The 15,632-nt window shown below is 45.2% G+C and overlaps 1 protein-coding gene across 1 annotated transcript; it reads right to left on the bottom strand.

The window, feature by feature from the left end:
• Positions 1 to 5,839: 5,839 nt before the first annotated feature.
• Positions 5,840 to 15,624, bottom strand: NDUFA8 (NADH:ubiquinone oxidoreductase subunit A8). Its single transcript, XM_066580824.1, has 4 exons — positions 15,497 to 15,624; positions 10,888 to 11,051; positions 9,837 to 10,002; positions 5,840 to 6,064 (listed from the first exon to the last, which is right to left on the bottom strand). Exons 1-4 carry the CDS (start codon positions 15,545 to 15,547, stop codon positions 5,927 to 5,929), a joined length of 519 nt encoding a protein of 172 aa, XP_066436921.1. The 5' UTR covers positions 15,548 to 15,624; the 3' UTR covers positions 5,840 to 5,926.
• Positions 15,625 to 15,632: the final 8 nt, after the last annotated feature.

Raw genomic sequence — 15,632 nt, 5'->3', positions numbered from 1 at the left:
TAAGTGCTGGTTTTCTTTCCTTTTGTTAGTCTTTATAGTTTCTTTGTAGTTTTTAGTTCATCTCTCCAGATGCCTTAACAGCGATAGTTAGGTCCTAGGTGAAAACCATGGGGCCGTCCTTACCAGGACGCCTACCCCGTGTAAGGGACTGGTTTCTCCATCTAATTTTGCCTGGAGTGGTGTAGTCTGTTTCAGCATAGTATTGTGTGTGCTTTTTGCATTTCAGTGTGAACGTCGCCCTGTGTCCATGCTGGGCGTGGTGCCCCTGTGTTTTGCAGCATGTAAATGTGCTTGTCACATCCGCACGTGCCCTGCAGTAATTTCCGTGTGGTTATTTTGCTGCCATAGGAGGTTTAGATTTTATTAAACTATTTTAACCCTTTATTATTAATGGAGTAATAATTTATCAAGACACTTAAGAGATCCAGCCTCTTGTCTTGTAAAAAAAAATCATACAATTTAGTTGACTTTTGCACTCTCCCAGGCCTTTTGGTGTTGCTGAGCTCTCCAGTGCTTTTCTTGTTTTTAAGAATGTACCAAATTGCTAATTTGCCCACTGCTAAAGTTTCTTCTATCTCTCTGATAGATTTGTATTTTTCAATCCTAATGAGTGGCTGCCTTCACTTGTACCTCTTTGGACCACATACAGTCTTGAGAGTTCCCTGAACAGCTACCAAATAGAAATGTAATACTTGGAATCAACTCCAGACCTTTCATCTCCTTAATTTATGAAATGAGAGAACAGACCATGCTGGACCATGAGACTGCTTATCATCAGACCCAGAGAATTATCACCTATCTTATGGATAGGCAAGTTAATTTCATAGGACAACCCCTTTAAAGGGGTTGTCCCGCGCCGAAACGGGTTTGTTTTTTTTTCAATAGCCCCCCCATTCGGCACGAGACAAACCCGATGCAGGGGTTAAAAAAGAAAACCGGATAGTGCTTACCTGAATCCCCGCGCTCCGGTGACTTCTTACTTACCTGGTGAAGATGGCCGCCGGGATCTTCACCCTCGGTGGACTGCAGGTCTTCTGTGCGGTCCATTGCCGATTCCAGCCTCCTGATTGGCTGGAATCGGCACGTGACGGGGCGGAGCTACGAGGAGCCGCTCTCCGGCACGAGCGGCCCCATTCAGAAAAGAAGAAGACCGGACTGCGCAAGCGCGTCTAATCCGGCGATTAGACGCTGAAAATTAGACGGCATCATGGAGACGAGGACGCTAGCAACGGAGCAGGTAAGTGAATAACTTCTGTATGGCTCATAATTAATGCACAATGTACATTACAAAGTGCATTAATATGGCCATACAGAAGTGTATACCCCCACTTTGTTTCGCGGGACAACCCCTTTAAGTGCTCCGATGTGCACTGTTACCTATGGGACCTTATATAGACACGTGTGCCTTTCCAAATCATATCCAATCAACTGAATTTACCACAAGTGATCTCAGGTTGTAGAAACATCTGAAAGATGATCAGTGGAAACAGGAAGCACTTGAGCTCAACTTCAAGCATTGTGCCAAAAGTCTAAATATGTATGTAAATGGGACACTTGCTTTTTCTACAAATTTTATCAACACACCAAAACTCATCTGAGAGTCTCGCCTGTGTAAATAAGCCCTAAGGCAGACTAAAAAAAGACACATGCCCATCCAATTCAGCCTATTATCCTGTAGTGTTGATCCAATGATGAGCCGCACGAGGTAGAAGCCATGAGGCGAAAAAAAAAAAAAATTCCAGACCCCGAATTTGGCAGTCAGATTAAATCCCCAGATCACCAACCTTTGATGCCCCCGTGAGTTACTTGGTAACTAGTTATGCAGAGCAGTGGATAACATAGTTTAGTGATAATACGGACGGGGAAAATTCTATATGCAAGACATTTAGATGCCATTCGTAGTGGACGGTGCAGCACATGTGCAGCTGAAAAAGTTAAAGGAAACAAAAAAAGTATAGAACTTTTACAGTAGACCCCATGGGAAGGGCTTAGATTTTTCTCCCATATCATGCGAATGGCCATATGAAATAGCCCATGCACAAGTGTAGTCATTGATCCTTTTATCATCCTGTGCTCTAGTCAACTGAAGCGTTCTGTCAGAGTGATGTTGGAAGGTAACCTAATACACGTGACCGGCTCCCTGCGGTCCACTCTACCATTTTTTTTAAAATATCTACATATAGATTAAAAGCCTACTAAATTTATCATGCAAATCCAAATGACATCATGTTTAAGATGATGACAACAAGTTTCCCTGCGAGCAGAGCTGGGGAGTCGGTACAAAGAGCATCTGAAAGCACTTACTTTCTATAACCCAGATGTGTAACTGTTCCCGCTGTCAGCGGGTTTATTGATGCATGAGGTTGGTCTACAAGAGCAGGGAACACCAAGTCAGACCAATCCTTCTCTAATTGCAGCTCCCAGACTGTTTGACAATGATTCTCTGTCCGTAGGATATGTGTTAGTGTTATTCTCATTAATTCTCTGCCTGAAAAGTCCTGTTTTTTATTATGTTTTTACAATCTACAATTTCATTCACAATCAATCTTGATTACCAAAACTAATTTGCCAGTAACTCAATAGTTAACAGAAAGGAATGGTTAATTAAAGCTGCTGTTAATTATCTCTCTGCCACATAAGGGCACGGCCACACGTAGTGATGCAGCCGACAACCCCATTGATGATGGGGGTTCGTGCGGATAAGTCTTTTAGGCAAAGCCATTAACAGCTAGTGAAGACTTAAGCCATCAGCTGGATGGACCCACATCACTGGCAAGGGTTGTCGGCCGCATCACTGCCACAATCTAGCTGCATGGCATGGTAGCCGTGCAGCAACCGCCAAGTGGAATTATACCCAAAGGGTGGACAATATTGCTAGACTTCAAATTAGTTAGACAGTTTAAACAAGTCCCTAAGCACCATTGAAAGGGGGTTTTGCAGGCAGCACGGCTATCGGTGCTGGGCTACACAGGGGTTGGAGTGGAAGCGCTGCTCCAACCACTTAGCAGTGGCCAGCGCTCCTAATTGCAGATGCAGGTCTCAGTGAGTCCTACAGTATATTAAAGGGGTTGCTGGTTAACGGACAACATTGTCCCTTTACGAACTGTGTTAAAACAAAAAGACCAGTACCGTGTTTCCCCGAAAAGACGACCAGGTCTGGAATTTTTGCCCCAGAAGTGGCGCCAAGGCTTATTTTCGGGGAAAGTCTTATTTAACTCATGCAGCATGGTCCGTACAGGTGCTTCACGCTGCTTTCTAGAGCTTTAGAGGCCGTTCCTGCAATCCTTGGCCGCCAATACAAGTTCACTTCCTGGTTACAGGATTCATAAATCCCACCTCCACAAAGCGATAGTTGTGATTGGTTCTTTGAGTGCTACATTGATTGGCTGAGCCGGCCAATTGCAAACAATGGGTGATGCGAGGACACGCCACGATTTCTTTCCCGCATAGTGGCATGATGCAGGGAGAGGGAGGAGAGAAAGAAATCAAATAAATCGCTCATGGGTTCAAATTAGTGCGAGATATGTGTGTCTTGCAATGTACAAATCTCACACAATGTGTGAAGACATCCTCAGGGTATTGTTCAGATGGGAGAATTCACCATGTAATTTTCTTTGCGAATTCCGCCTCTAAAATCCACGTCGTCATCTCCGGTTTGAGGAGTGGATCCACACACGGATTTAGCCCTGTCAATGGGATTCTACACATGGATTTTGACCACTGACTGAGCTAAATCCGCACCAAAAACCCTGGCAGAAAACTGCAAATTTTGACAAGTTTTATAGTGACAGTATACATGAAAAAAATTCTGCAACAAATTCCACCATCTGAACTTACCCTTAGAAAGCTTGTGACAGTCATACTGACATGTCAGAAGTTTTGACCAATGCCGGGGTTCAAGTGCTAAGACCCCTACCGATTGCTGAAACAAAGAGCCAGAAGTGTTCAGCTGTGCACGGTGACTGGTAAATGGTGTATAAACTCATAGGACTTTCTATTGGGCTATGCAATTGTCCGAGCAAAGCTGAAACCAACACAACAGGCACTTCACTCAGATGAGCACTTCTGTCCCTTTGTTTTATCAATTGGTAGGAGTCTCAACACCTAGCCCCCCACCCCCAAATAAAAGCTTCCAACATATCACAATGGCATGTATTGAAGTTATCAAAAGTTTAGGGTCTTTTTCGTTAGCAGAGTAATGGGTCATTGTCTCAGTATATCTAAGACCCCATTTACACTGACAGATGATCGCTCAAACGACAGTTGGAGTGACAGTTTTGAGTGATCATCTTTGCATACCTTATAGAAGCTAAGTAGCTACTATATAGCTATGCAGGAAGAGCGGGACACTGCCACAGACGCTAATAGAGCAATACAGCTGTTTTGCATAAGCAAACAGCTGTATTGTTCTGCTCGCTTACAGCCGTGCCCTGCTGTGAATTCACAGCAGGACATAGGCACAGAGACTCTTATCAGCGCAGTCGGCTGTGATAACAGCAGCCTGCGCTGATAACAGCTGATCGCTCAATTCAAGAAAACTTGAAGTGAGCTAGGAACGACTCGTGCATTTAGACACAACAAGAATCGCTCAAAAATCGCTCAAAGCCGTCTTTTGAGCAATTGACATGTCTAAATGGGCCTTTAGATACCATGGGGCACATTTATTAAATGTGTTACACCAAGTTACTGCCGTAGAAAAGTTGCACATTTTGTCGCACATCATCTTTTATGCAAAATTTGTTGGTTTTTTTGCAATTTGACACTGGTCGGGCCATTTTTCTTGTTAAAAAGTAGGCAGGGCATTGTGTTAGGGGGCATGGCTACTTAGGTCTCAGCAGATTTATACTAGAAACTGGCATTAATTGTAGCTGATATCTAGTTAGCTCATAGGCCCCCCTCCAGCAGCAAGATATTTAACACATTACAGCTAAAATTTTAGGTTATGTTCACATTACATTCTTATATTTAGAGTGTACGCCAGGAAAGCTCCCAAGGTTGGCACCAAACATGTTCATAAAGGTCCATTAGTCAGATGGAGGCTAGAAGTGCCCTTTGGCCTCCGTCTGGCCAGTATATTTTAGTGTACTAATGTTGGTATATTATATGGCATCCGTCCCTGACCTATGGTAAACGTATGAGTCTTCAAGCTCATAGGTCGAGAGGAAACAGGGAATGCACCGGCTGCTGGCAAGAAGACCGGGAAGGCCAGGTGTGATGCACAGACATATACCAGGAAATGCACAGTGACTGGAGACACCAATGCCCACAGACAAGCCCTGTCCCCAGAGACTCTTCAGTCTAGCATCTTGACCCCAGTGATAGAGAGGTGTCTTCTCTACCGGTTTCCATTCAATGACCAGCCCCTTCCACTATATGTCCTTGCTTTTGACTTCTCTCATCTACCTTTAATGCCACAGTTTGGAAGTTCTGATGTCCCCAAACAGAGCAGAGGGACAGCTCCCCCACCCACCAATTAATCTTGATGCCCTGTTTATCACTGCCCAGAAAATCTGTAGTACGCCCATATTTAGCTAGCCACACCAGAGGCAGGGTGTAATAGGAAAATGCTGATGGCACACTGCACTGCAATTGCAGTGCATTATACAAGCGATCACATAGTAAAGTCCCCTAGTGGGACTAAAAGAAAAACGAGAAAAAAAAAAAAGTGTGTTATTATACAATTTGAAAGCTGTAAAAATAAACCATTGTCCATTTAGATACAGAAGTTTGGATCCAAGTAGCGAGGTAGAAGACGAGTCTAAAAAAAAAGCTGCAGAGGGCATTTTCTTTTCTTCCTGCCAGACCTGAGTACAGCAATACAAACAGCAGCACAAAAAAATAGGTTTCATTATTTTATTCTGTTCCCAAATAGATACTAAAACATGGACATAAGACCGGGACTGGATAGACATTAGGAGGGGCACATCTACCAGTTCCAAAAGAAGAGCTTGCTGCCATATTTGGATGGTTTTAATTCTCCATCAATGGGAGGGTTTGGTTCCGGTCTTGGCCTTGAGTGAAAGACATTTTCTGGGAGAGGTCGGTCAGTTTTCACTTTTGTCACCTGAAGTGGAAGAGAATAGAAGTGAGAAATAGAGTTTAAACACCCAACATGGACATTCGATGAAAGGTTAAAGAAAACTCATCATGGGAAGAATATCAGTGGTGCTGGCTGCATGGCTCAGAAGCTGTGGCCCCGCTGACTGGGGGAGGAGAAGGGAAGCCATCTTGCCAGTGGGGAAGCAGTTGCAAAGCCATGCCGATTCAATTCCATCCCATGGCAAGTCCTCGTTAATATGTTTGACTACTACAGAATAGAATTTTATTAAAATGAGAAAATAATGAGGAGTAGTAGAAATAAACTGCAAATAAGGAATCTAAAACCAAAGAACATTACCAGATTATCAATAAAGTAGAGGTTAAACAGCAAACTAAAGGTCAGTCAATACTTGACCAGGACATCATCAATATACAATAGCTGGCGGCGAGGGCTGCAGGCTGCTCCCAAACATTGCTGCGGTATGTTTCTGCATGCACTTGCAGCTTAACAAAGCACCGCAGTCGCCCTGGATGGACGGATACTAGAAACCTTAAGAGCCAATTAGACTTTCTCGGTGGCTGGGCAATAAGACCTTCATACACCGCTATAGAAAATACCACAAGTTTAGGTGCCAATTACAAATTTCTGCTCTTGCAGTGTAAATATGACAGGAGGTCCACATCTAAAGAGGTTCTGGATGAGTTTCTTAGCACAGCTTCAGTTTTAGGGCTCTTTCACCAGGGAGTATGGATATTTAAGTCCAATAATACGCTGCATATTCAGACCGAAATATGCCGATTCCTTGCGCATTTCTGCCCATCGGCAGTTTTTTTGTTTTTGGGAGTGTAGAAAAAAAAACAACAAAAAACACAAAATCCCATTGATTTTGTGCATTAATATGCAGTGAGAACACAGGTTTCCTGTGCATTTATACACTATTTTGGTGCAATCGATTGCTGAGCTGTTATTGGCTGCAGCCCCTGTGAGGTCACGAAAAAAACTGGGCGGGACTGCAGCTGCCAGAGATCGGATCATCGCAGGACGCAGTGGGGAAAGGCGGGTATATGACAGTTTGTTACACGAGTGCATGGAGAAGAGGTTTCCAGATATGGTACAACTTGAGCAACCCCTTTAATACACCTTCCCTATATACCCAGAACTAGTTATTAGTATTATTTATAGTGCTAGTGTTTCTGGTGGCACAATGGCCACTTATAATATAGTAAAGGACTTCATCAAATGTAGCTCACTGAAGGGTCCTATGATGACTGCTGGAGTTGGTCAAAATATTGAAGGACCTGCGATGACATCACCGTCATGTGATCAGGGGGCAGAGCATGTAACTCACTCACTCACTCACGGACGGACAAGTGGTCATTAGTACTTTGATGGCGGGACAGTGCCCCACTTCTGCTGAGGAGACACCAGGGCCAGAAGAGACAATGGCAGTCGCTGACTATCTAGTGAACAAGAGCCACAGTAAAGGAAACAAGTCTCAGCCTCTAAATACATTTGGAAAGACCACTGAACCGATGTCCACACTGACTAAGTGGCTACTAATCTGCCTGGAAATACTTGTCGGTCTCCTTTTTCCTGTCCGTGGGCTTCACAGGGCTAAAATGACACACACAAAAAAAAATTGTAGATGTGTATGCCAAGCATAAGGAGCAGGAAAATAAGATTATCCACCCGCCATAGAACATCCCGATGAAGCCGGACCAGATGAGATGTAATGAGCTTTATATGGCATCATTAGCTTTATCTACTCAATAAATGTTCAATGTTTAAGCTTCGGATGTCATTTATTATAAATTTGATATTTACTGACTTCTTTCTTTTAGTCCTGTGAAATGTATGTAACTGCACTGAGCTACATATTGAGATGATGACACTAAAGGAGTTGCCCAGCTGTAAACTATTGATGGTCTAGCATCAGTCAGTAGACTGTCGGGGGTCCGTCGCCCAGAACCCTAACAGATCAGCTGTTGTCTGATTCAATGCGCTCGTGTACTGAGACGATTTTTGCAGGAAGCAGACAGCTCCGTTTCCACGGCAGTGGCCAGGGTTGGTATTGCAGGCCAATTCTCATTCATTTTAATGCATTGATTCCTTTTTTATGCATGAATACATTGATGGTACCATTCCCAAATACAAAAAGTTTGATACTTTTAAAAAAGAATATCGTATAGTAGCTATTGTGACCTGCCGCCAGATATTTAATTATAAATAAACAGTGGCAAGCTGGGGTGCGGGTTTTTGCAAAGCACGAGCGGAGTGTGTACTAATACTGAATTTTCATAGTAGCATACAACCCACAGGGAAGTATTAAAATTTCATGACTTGCTTTAATTACTAACACTGGCACTCAATAGAATGCCAGTTTCCATGCGTTCTGTAGACAACTCAGTATTAGTGCATATCTTCTGCTGACTGCTACCAGTACACAGGGTGCAGGGAAATGGGACCATGCTAAGCAACAGTACTCAAATAGTCACAGCCAAATCAGCAAGTGTGTGCCTACCACTGACTAGCTGTGACGTGCAGTACATGGCCACGCTGTACATATACGTATATAGCATTGCCTTTGCCATCACCAGCTATTAAAAAAAAAGAAAAAAACTGTCCAGGTGCACCCTTGTAGTGTATATGTATACACAAATGCGTAATTATACAGGGTGTACATGGAGCCTGAGTAATTAGCTCCTCTTTATGACCTTACAGTAATTTGGTACCCATTTGCTGGCTAAACATCATAAAGTAAAAAATGTATTCCAGTCGCGGTCGCATCAGTCTCAGCCGGCCTCCTGGCAGCTGATCATCCTGTGGCCAATCCCTGGCGTTGGCATTTGTACTGCTGAGGTCAGTGATTGGCTGCAGTGGTCAAATGCTTAGATCATGTGATTGTGCTTCCAGAAAGTGAACAAAGACCCACGTGATGGTGACAGGAGCGGCCAAGGGGAGTCAGAGAGGTGGGGAAAGTAAATCAGCGGAAGTAATAATGGAAGCAAATGCTTGCTTCGGTCTCTCAATGACTTAAATGTAAAGGAAAAAATAGAAACTCTGTTAGGTTATGTTATTTTTACTGTAAAAATAGCACTGCAGACCGCGCTACTAATGGAACTGATGCAAATGAAAGACAAAAGTGAAATTTAAAAAAAAAACAGAAAAAAAATAAATAAAAATCAACAGGAATGCCAGAGGCAGATGTGACTGGGCCTTAGGTCCACAGCTGAGGCGGAATATCGCTATTTAAATCCCGTGAGCGGAGAGTCGCTGTGATTCTCCGCTCGTGGATGCCGACGCTGTGCTTTGCATAGTAATCCTATGAAAAGCTTTACAGAGCGTAATCCGTGGGCGCAGCCTTAAGCTGTAGCGGTCCTGCAGGAGAGAATACAAGAATGGGGAGGAAGGCAAACACAGAGCAGGCTCTCTGTGAAGCCCATACAGTAGACAGTTAGGAACTATCGACACTTGTATCAGAAGCAACAGCACAGCCAGCCATGTAAAGGAATTGCACAGAGTTTGCATCAACCCAGTAGTAGGAAATTATTTTTGAAGATCATTTGCAAAATTGATTAATTTTGCACTTTTAAAGGAATGGTAAAATGAATATTTTAAAGTTCTACACAACTATTAATTCAGACGCACTGATACATGTCCTGTCTACAGTAACAATAGTTCTTCAGCACCGTTTCTATAACTAAAACCTGAAGGAATGATGAACACTGACCAGCACACGATTTATTCTATGAGCGGAGATGTACCTTACTCTTCAGACAGACTCACAAGTTCTCACCTTAGACAATTCTCCTAGGTCTGGCCTCGTCCAACCAAGCTGGTCAAGGACACAATTGTCAAATGCCTGCTGCTTTTCGCGACAGTGACGGAGTTCCAATAAGCCAGTGTAGTCAAGACAAGTCCAATATTCAGTAAAAGATTCGGCACAATGACCTTTAATTTTCCTGGGAAAAAAGGAAGTACATTATTAAAGGCCCCTTCAGACGGTATATTTGGGTCATGCGCTCTCCATGTATTCCATGGAAAGCACACAGACCCATTACAGCCAATTAGGCTATTCCCACAGCCGTTCTTTCTGTCCTGTGCAAACTCCACTTTGTTTCTCAGGCACAACTCGCATACAGCTCTCTGAATACAACCCAAGCACGAGATCAAAAAACATTTTAATTCTACCCAAACAAATATACAGAAACTTCCCCTAATATTCAAGGTTATTGAGTCTTTTGAAGCTCACTTTTAATTCAGCTTTGCTGTGTAGACTGGGAGCTGAGGGTCAGGGATTAAACGGCAACTGCACATGCATGACCAACTTTTCAAGCTGCCAGTCTCCATATATTTCTGAGCACAGCAGATCACATACCACCTAGGCTCGTGACTGTTGTGGCCATCACTTGCTTCAGCAGTCACAAATCTAGACGGCATGTGATCAGCTGGGCCTAAAAATATGCAGGAATCGGCGTGGCAAGTTGGAAGCCTGAAAAACTTTGGGGTGACTAGTAGGAATACAGAAGAAATTAGCTAAAAATAAGTAAAAACAGAAAATAAAAAAATTCACCATATCAAAGACACATCAGTTGGTGACGTAGCCCCTCTCAATGGCTGACAAGCAGCAGAACAGACACCGGTGAGAGTGGCGGAGGAGACGGGACGTGCTCCCCTCATGAATGAACCAAAGACAAAAGTCTGCTGTATTCTTTATTAGTCAAACATCATATATCATGCATACATTTGTTGTCCCATCCGAGTTACAGTAGCGTGAAGCTCTCCGGTGGTGTCCTTGTATACAACGATAGATCTGCAGTAACATCCCACTTCTGCCAGAGCCTTACCTGAAGAAGTCCAGGGCGCACTCATTCACTTTTTTGCCTTCGTTCAGACATTTTCTTGGGTCTTTCTCTTCCCAGCGACACAACATGAATTCTTTGTTCGGCTTGTCACATTGGGACCCATAGTGGTGGGCTGCAGCCTTCAGCACCGCGGAGCTTACCTTCACCTAGATGGATTTAGCACAGAGAGAGCACATTAAATTCTGTTCTTGGTGAGACAATACCGACATACATAATAAAAATAATAATCTTTATACAGCGCCAGAAAATTCCACAACATGGGAAGTAATCACAATTGCTCTTGAGATGAAGATCTATGGCAGCCATGTGCTCGCTCCATCTACAACAGAGGCTGGCGAATCCCAGCAGAATGACGCAAATTAAATGGAGTCGGTTGATGCTCCAGTATTTATGACCACAAGAAGAGAATTGCAGACGACTGCACAAATAAAATATAAATACACACGCACGCACGCACGCACACACGCACACAAAGCAAGCACCTACAAGTTGTCCTTTAGCTACCAAACTCAGCATGCAGTTCCATCTCAGGCAGATATACAAATGATTAGAGTTGTGTAGTGATTAGATGAACGGTCTTGTTACTTGAGGCCCTAAAAGTGGTTCCACCCCATAGCCTATTAAAGGGCTCTCAGAGGCTACCTGGGCCGTTCTGCCCAGACTGTTAGGAGGTGTTGGGGCCAGTGGATGTGTGAGGGCACACAAGGTGACCGGGCTCAGGATGCCCCTTACAAACCACCACCTACGAGCAGCTCCAACTGTTTCATTGTCCACCATCCAGTGACCGGTGGCGCCATCATTACAGCTTCATGTGTCTAACTGAAACATTTCCAGGCACTTAGTTAAAGGACACTTGGTTTCATGACGCCCATTACATGTACTGCCTTTGACACCCATCGTCGGCCCCCTTTGCAGTGGTGTCGTCAGTGACAAGTCCAGGTTTAATTTGGGCACAGATGACGGGTGTGTTCGTGTGTAGAGACCTCAATCCTGTCTTCGCTGGGGGGCCATCACATACAACAGTCGGTCCCCCCTAGTAGCGGTATGAGGGACAATGACAGCTCAGCGAAATGTTCAGGACATCCTGCAGCCACATGTGTTCCCCTCATGAAACAACAGGGTACTAGAGCCTCCATGCCCCCATATCACATCTTGTATCTAAGCTAGAGGCGATACAACAGGGTACTAGAGCCTCTATGATCATCTGTATCACATCTTGTATCTAAGCTAGAGGCAGTACAACAGGGTACTAGAGCCTCCATGCCCACCCGTATCACATCTTGTATCTAAGCTAGAGGCGATACAACAGGGTACTAGAGCCTCCATGCCCACTAGTATCACATCTTGTATCCAAGCTAGAGGCAGTACAACAGGGTACTAGAGCCTCCATGATCATCTGTATCACATCTTGTATCTAAGCTAGAGGCAGTACAACAGGGTACTAGAGCCTCCATGCCCGCCCGTATCACATCTTGTATCTAAGCTAGAGGGGGTACAACAGGGTACTAGAACCTCCATGATCAACTGTATCACATCTTGTATCTAAGCTAGAGGCGGTACAACAGGGTACTAGAGCCTCCATGCCCGCCCGTATCACATCTTGTATCTAAGCTAGAGGCGGTACAACAGGGTACTAGAACCTCCATGATCATCTGTATCACATCTTGTATCTAAGCTAGAGGCAGTACAACAGGGTACTAGAGCCTCCATGCCCGCCCGTATCACATCTTGTATCTAAGCTAGAGGCGGTACAACAGGATACTAGAACCTCCATGATCATCTGTATCACATCTTGTATCTAAGCTAGAGGCGGTACAACAGGGTACTGGAGCCTCCATGCCCGCCCGTATCACATCTTGTATCTAAGCTAGAGGCGGTAGAACAGGGTACTGGAGCCTCCATGCCCGCCCGTATCACATCTTGTATCTAAGCTGGAGGCAGTACAACAGGGTACTAGAGCCTCCATGCCCACCCGTATCACATCTTGTATCTAAGCTAGAGGCGGTACAACAGGGTACTGGAGCCTCCATGCCCACCCGTATCACATCTTGTATCTAAGCTAGAGGCGGTACAACAGGGTACTAGAGCCTCCCTTCAAGGTGTTCAGCTTCCCACAATGAATTCTCCTCTTGCTCTGATATGTAATCCCTTATACCAACATTACAATCACACAGAGAGTTTCATTGGATTCCGACGTCTAGGGGAGGGATTGTTTCTGACAAGGAGTGTATATGTATTTAACAGAAACCCCAACAGACCTCATTAAACGTCATTCATATCAGAGTTCAGAAATACCATGGCCAATTTCCATCAAAATCATGTCTAATGTAGCACGGCACGGAGGACTACTTTGTGACCTCGCTATATACTTGCTGCTCTTTGCCTTCTACGCCAAGACGCCAGTGTGAACGAGCCCTGACACGGGTGGGAACAAGTGGGAAAGCAAGGAACATTCTGAAGCCCTGTAGCTCCACGGATGACAACTGGGAGGAGCTGGTCTAATGTGGTCTACTATCCTTTAGGGTACATTCACACACAGCAGAACACCGCGGAAAATCTGCATCAAAATCCATGCCATCGGTGCGACCTGCCATGTAGATCCGCAGCCCATATCTCCCCATCAATTGAAGGGATGACGTCTGCTGAGAATTTGCATCCAAATCCACAACAACTGATGCACAATTTGATGCAGATTTTCCACTGCTGAAAATCCGCACCTCTTCTGCTGCGTGTAAACGGACCCCCAAGGTTTCCCTTGGATACTGCTGTCGGGCCTTTGTAATAACATGGCATCCATAGGACGCCCCAGCAGGCCATTATCGGCCAACCCACCCACATACAGCGTTGTCATTAAACAGAGCTCTACTATATTAATGAGTTTATTAAATTAATGTTTAGAGCTCATTTGGAACCGCATCCATCTCCACTACACCTTAAAGGGGTTTTCCATGCAGATACCATTTATGACCTACCTTCAGCATAGCTCATCAATAGTTGATCGGCCGGGATCCCAAGTCGCGGACCCCAGCCAATCAGCTAATCAGGCGTCCACACACTATGGAGCAGAATCAGTTGGCTCGGACCCCTGTGTAGTGGCCGGTGCTGGTAACTGTAGGCGCAACCATTATTGATTTTAATGAGAGCTGCACCTGCAATTACCAGCGCCAGCCACTACACAGGGGTTCGAACCAACTGATTCCGCTCCAACCGATCAGCTGGGGTCCCAAGGATAGGTCATAATAGTATTGGTATGGAAAACCCCTTTAATGGGAATGAGTTGTAATGCCAGACGCACACAGTCCACTGCAATGATTGGCGCAGTTTCTGGAAACCCTTTAAAAAGGTTGTACCAAAATCATGTTTTATCGCCTATCCATGGGAGCAGCCGAGAGTGCTCTGTGCAGCTCCATTCATTTACAAGCACCCGGCTCCATTCAAGCTCCTCCTTGCTGTGGAGTCACTGTGAGGAGGGAGAGAAATGGGAACCCCGTTCTTGGGATCAGTGGGGGTCTTAGTGCCGAGATTCCTCTGATTACTAATTTACCACCTATCCACAGCATAGAACATGATTCCGGGAATGCCCCGACTTGGGCGCCTGCACACGGGCGGGACGGACCCTGCAAGCGGAATCCCGCAGTGGAGATCGACCTGGTACCCGTCCGGTGATCCCTGCGTATCTGTCCGGCGTCGTCTTCTCTGTACTGCGGATGTGCCGACCTGCGCTTCGTCACGCATGCGCAGTGCAGAGGATGCTTCGCCATCACTATGGCGATGATGCGGCTCCCGCGGCAATTCTGCAATGATTGCAGAATGGCCGTGGGATGGGCGACTTCCACTGACGTCAGTGGAAGCCGTCTGTGCGAGAGCCCGCACAAATAAATACTCCTCTCCATCAGAGCCGGGGGTCAGCCTGCCTGGTGCCACGGAGAAAAGCTCTTTTACTAAAATCTGACTCTTTTCGCCTAATTTTAATACAGCGCAGGAAAACTTCATAAAGGATTGTAAAGGTACCGGGGGGGCCAGATAACAGTATACACACACGATATGGCAATCTCATCACAAACAGTATGAGGCCGGTCTCACACAACCGGATTCTAATTTCAGATTCCGTGCGCATATGATCCGCGGATCAATCTAATGCGCTGAATTACACGGCTCCGCTCACATTAGCGTGTTGGAATTGCGTAACCCGCTTGCAGAAAATAGAACGCAAAATGATCTAGTTTACAGCGGATGTTCGCAAGACAGAGCCCATTGTTCTCTATGGTCTGGATATACCTGCAGCCCATGAGAAATTACATGGTCATCTCCAAAAAAAAAAGCATACTGCACATGTCCGCCTGCGTGAAAACTGCCTTACTTGCCCCTAGAAACCAATCACAGCTCAGCTCTCATTTTGTATCCTGCTCTGGTACAATGAAAGCTGCGCTGTGATTGGTTGCTATTGATAGTATCCTAAATCTGCCACTGTGTCTGCAGGACAAGGCTTGAAACAGGTGGGATATCAGTAAATGTCCCAGCTGCAGACATAGTAAGCAGGAGCCCTAAACACCCCCGCACTGCACAGACCTCACATACACAGTCTATCTACCTCCTTCACTGACAGCTCCTCCGCCGTGGGCAGCTCCACGGTCCCCGGCATGGCTGCTTCTGTCCCCGGAAGGTCAGCCTACTGCGCATGCGCGGTACCTTTCCCTCACGGTCGCATGCAGAATGACGTCATCGCG

This window comes from Eleutherodactylus coqui, chromosome 10 (assembly GCF_035609145.1).
Source record: "Eleutherodactylus coqui strain aEleCoq1 chromosome 10, aEleCoq1.hap1, whole genome shotgun sequence".
Taxonomy (NCBI): domain Eukaryota; kingdom Metazoa; phylum Chordata; class Amphibia; order Anura; family Eleutherodactylidae; genus Eleutherodactylus; species Eleutherodactylus coqui.
Note: the sequence above shows the minus strand (reverse complement) of the source record. Positions and strands in the feature narration are given on the sequence as shown.

Coding starts and splice junctions, on each gene's coding strand:
- NDUFA8 (XM_066580824.1), bottom strand. CDS start 15,547: ATGCCGGGGACCGTGGAGCTGCCCACGGCGGAGGAGCTGTCAGTGAAG. Junction 10,003..10,887: donor TGCGCCCTGGACTTCTTCAG/GTAAGGCTCTGG, acceptor CTTTTTTCCCAG/GAAAATTAAAGGTCATTGTG. Junction 6,065..9,836: donor ACCTAGGAGAATTGTCTAAG/GTGAGAACTTGT, acceptor CTTCCACTTCAG/GTGACAAAAGTGAAAACTGA.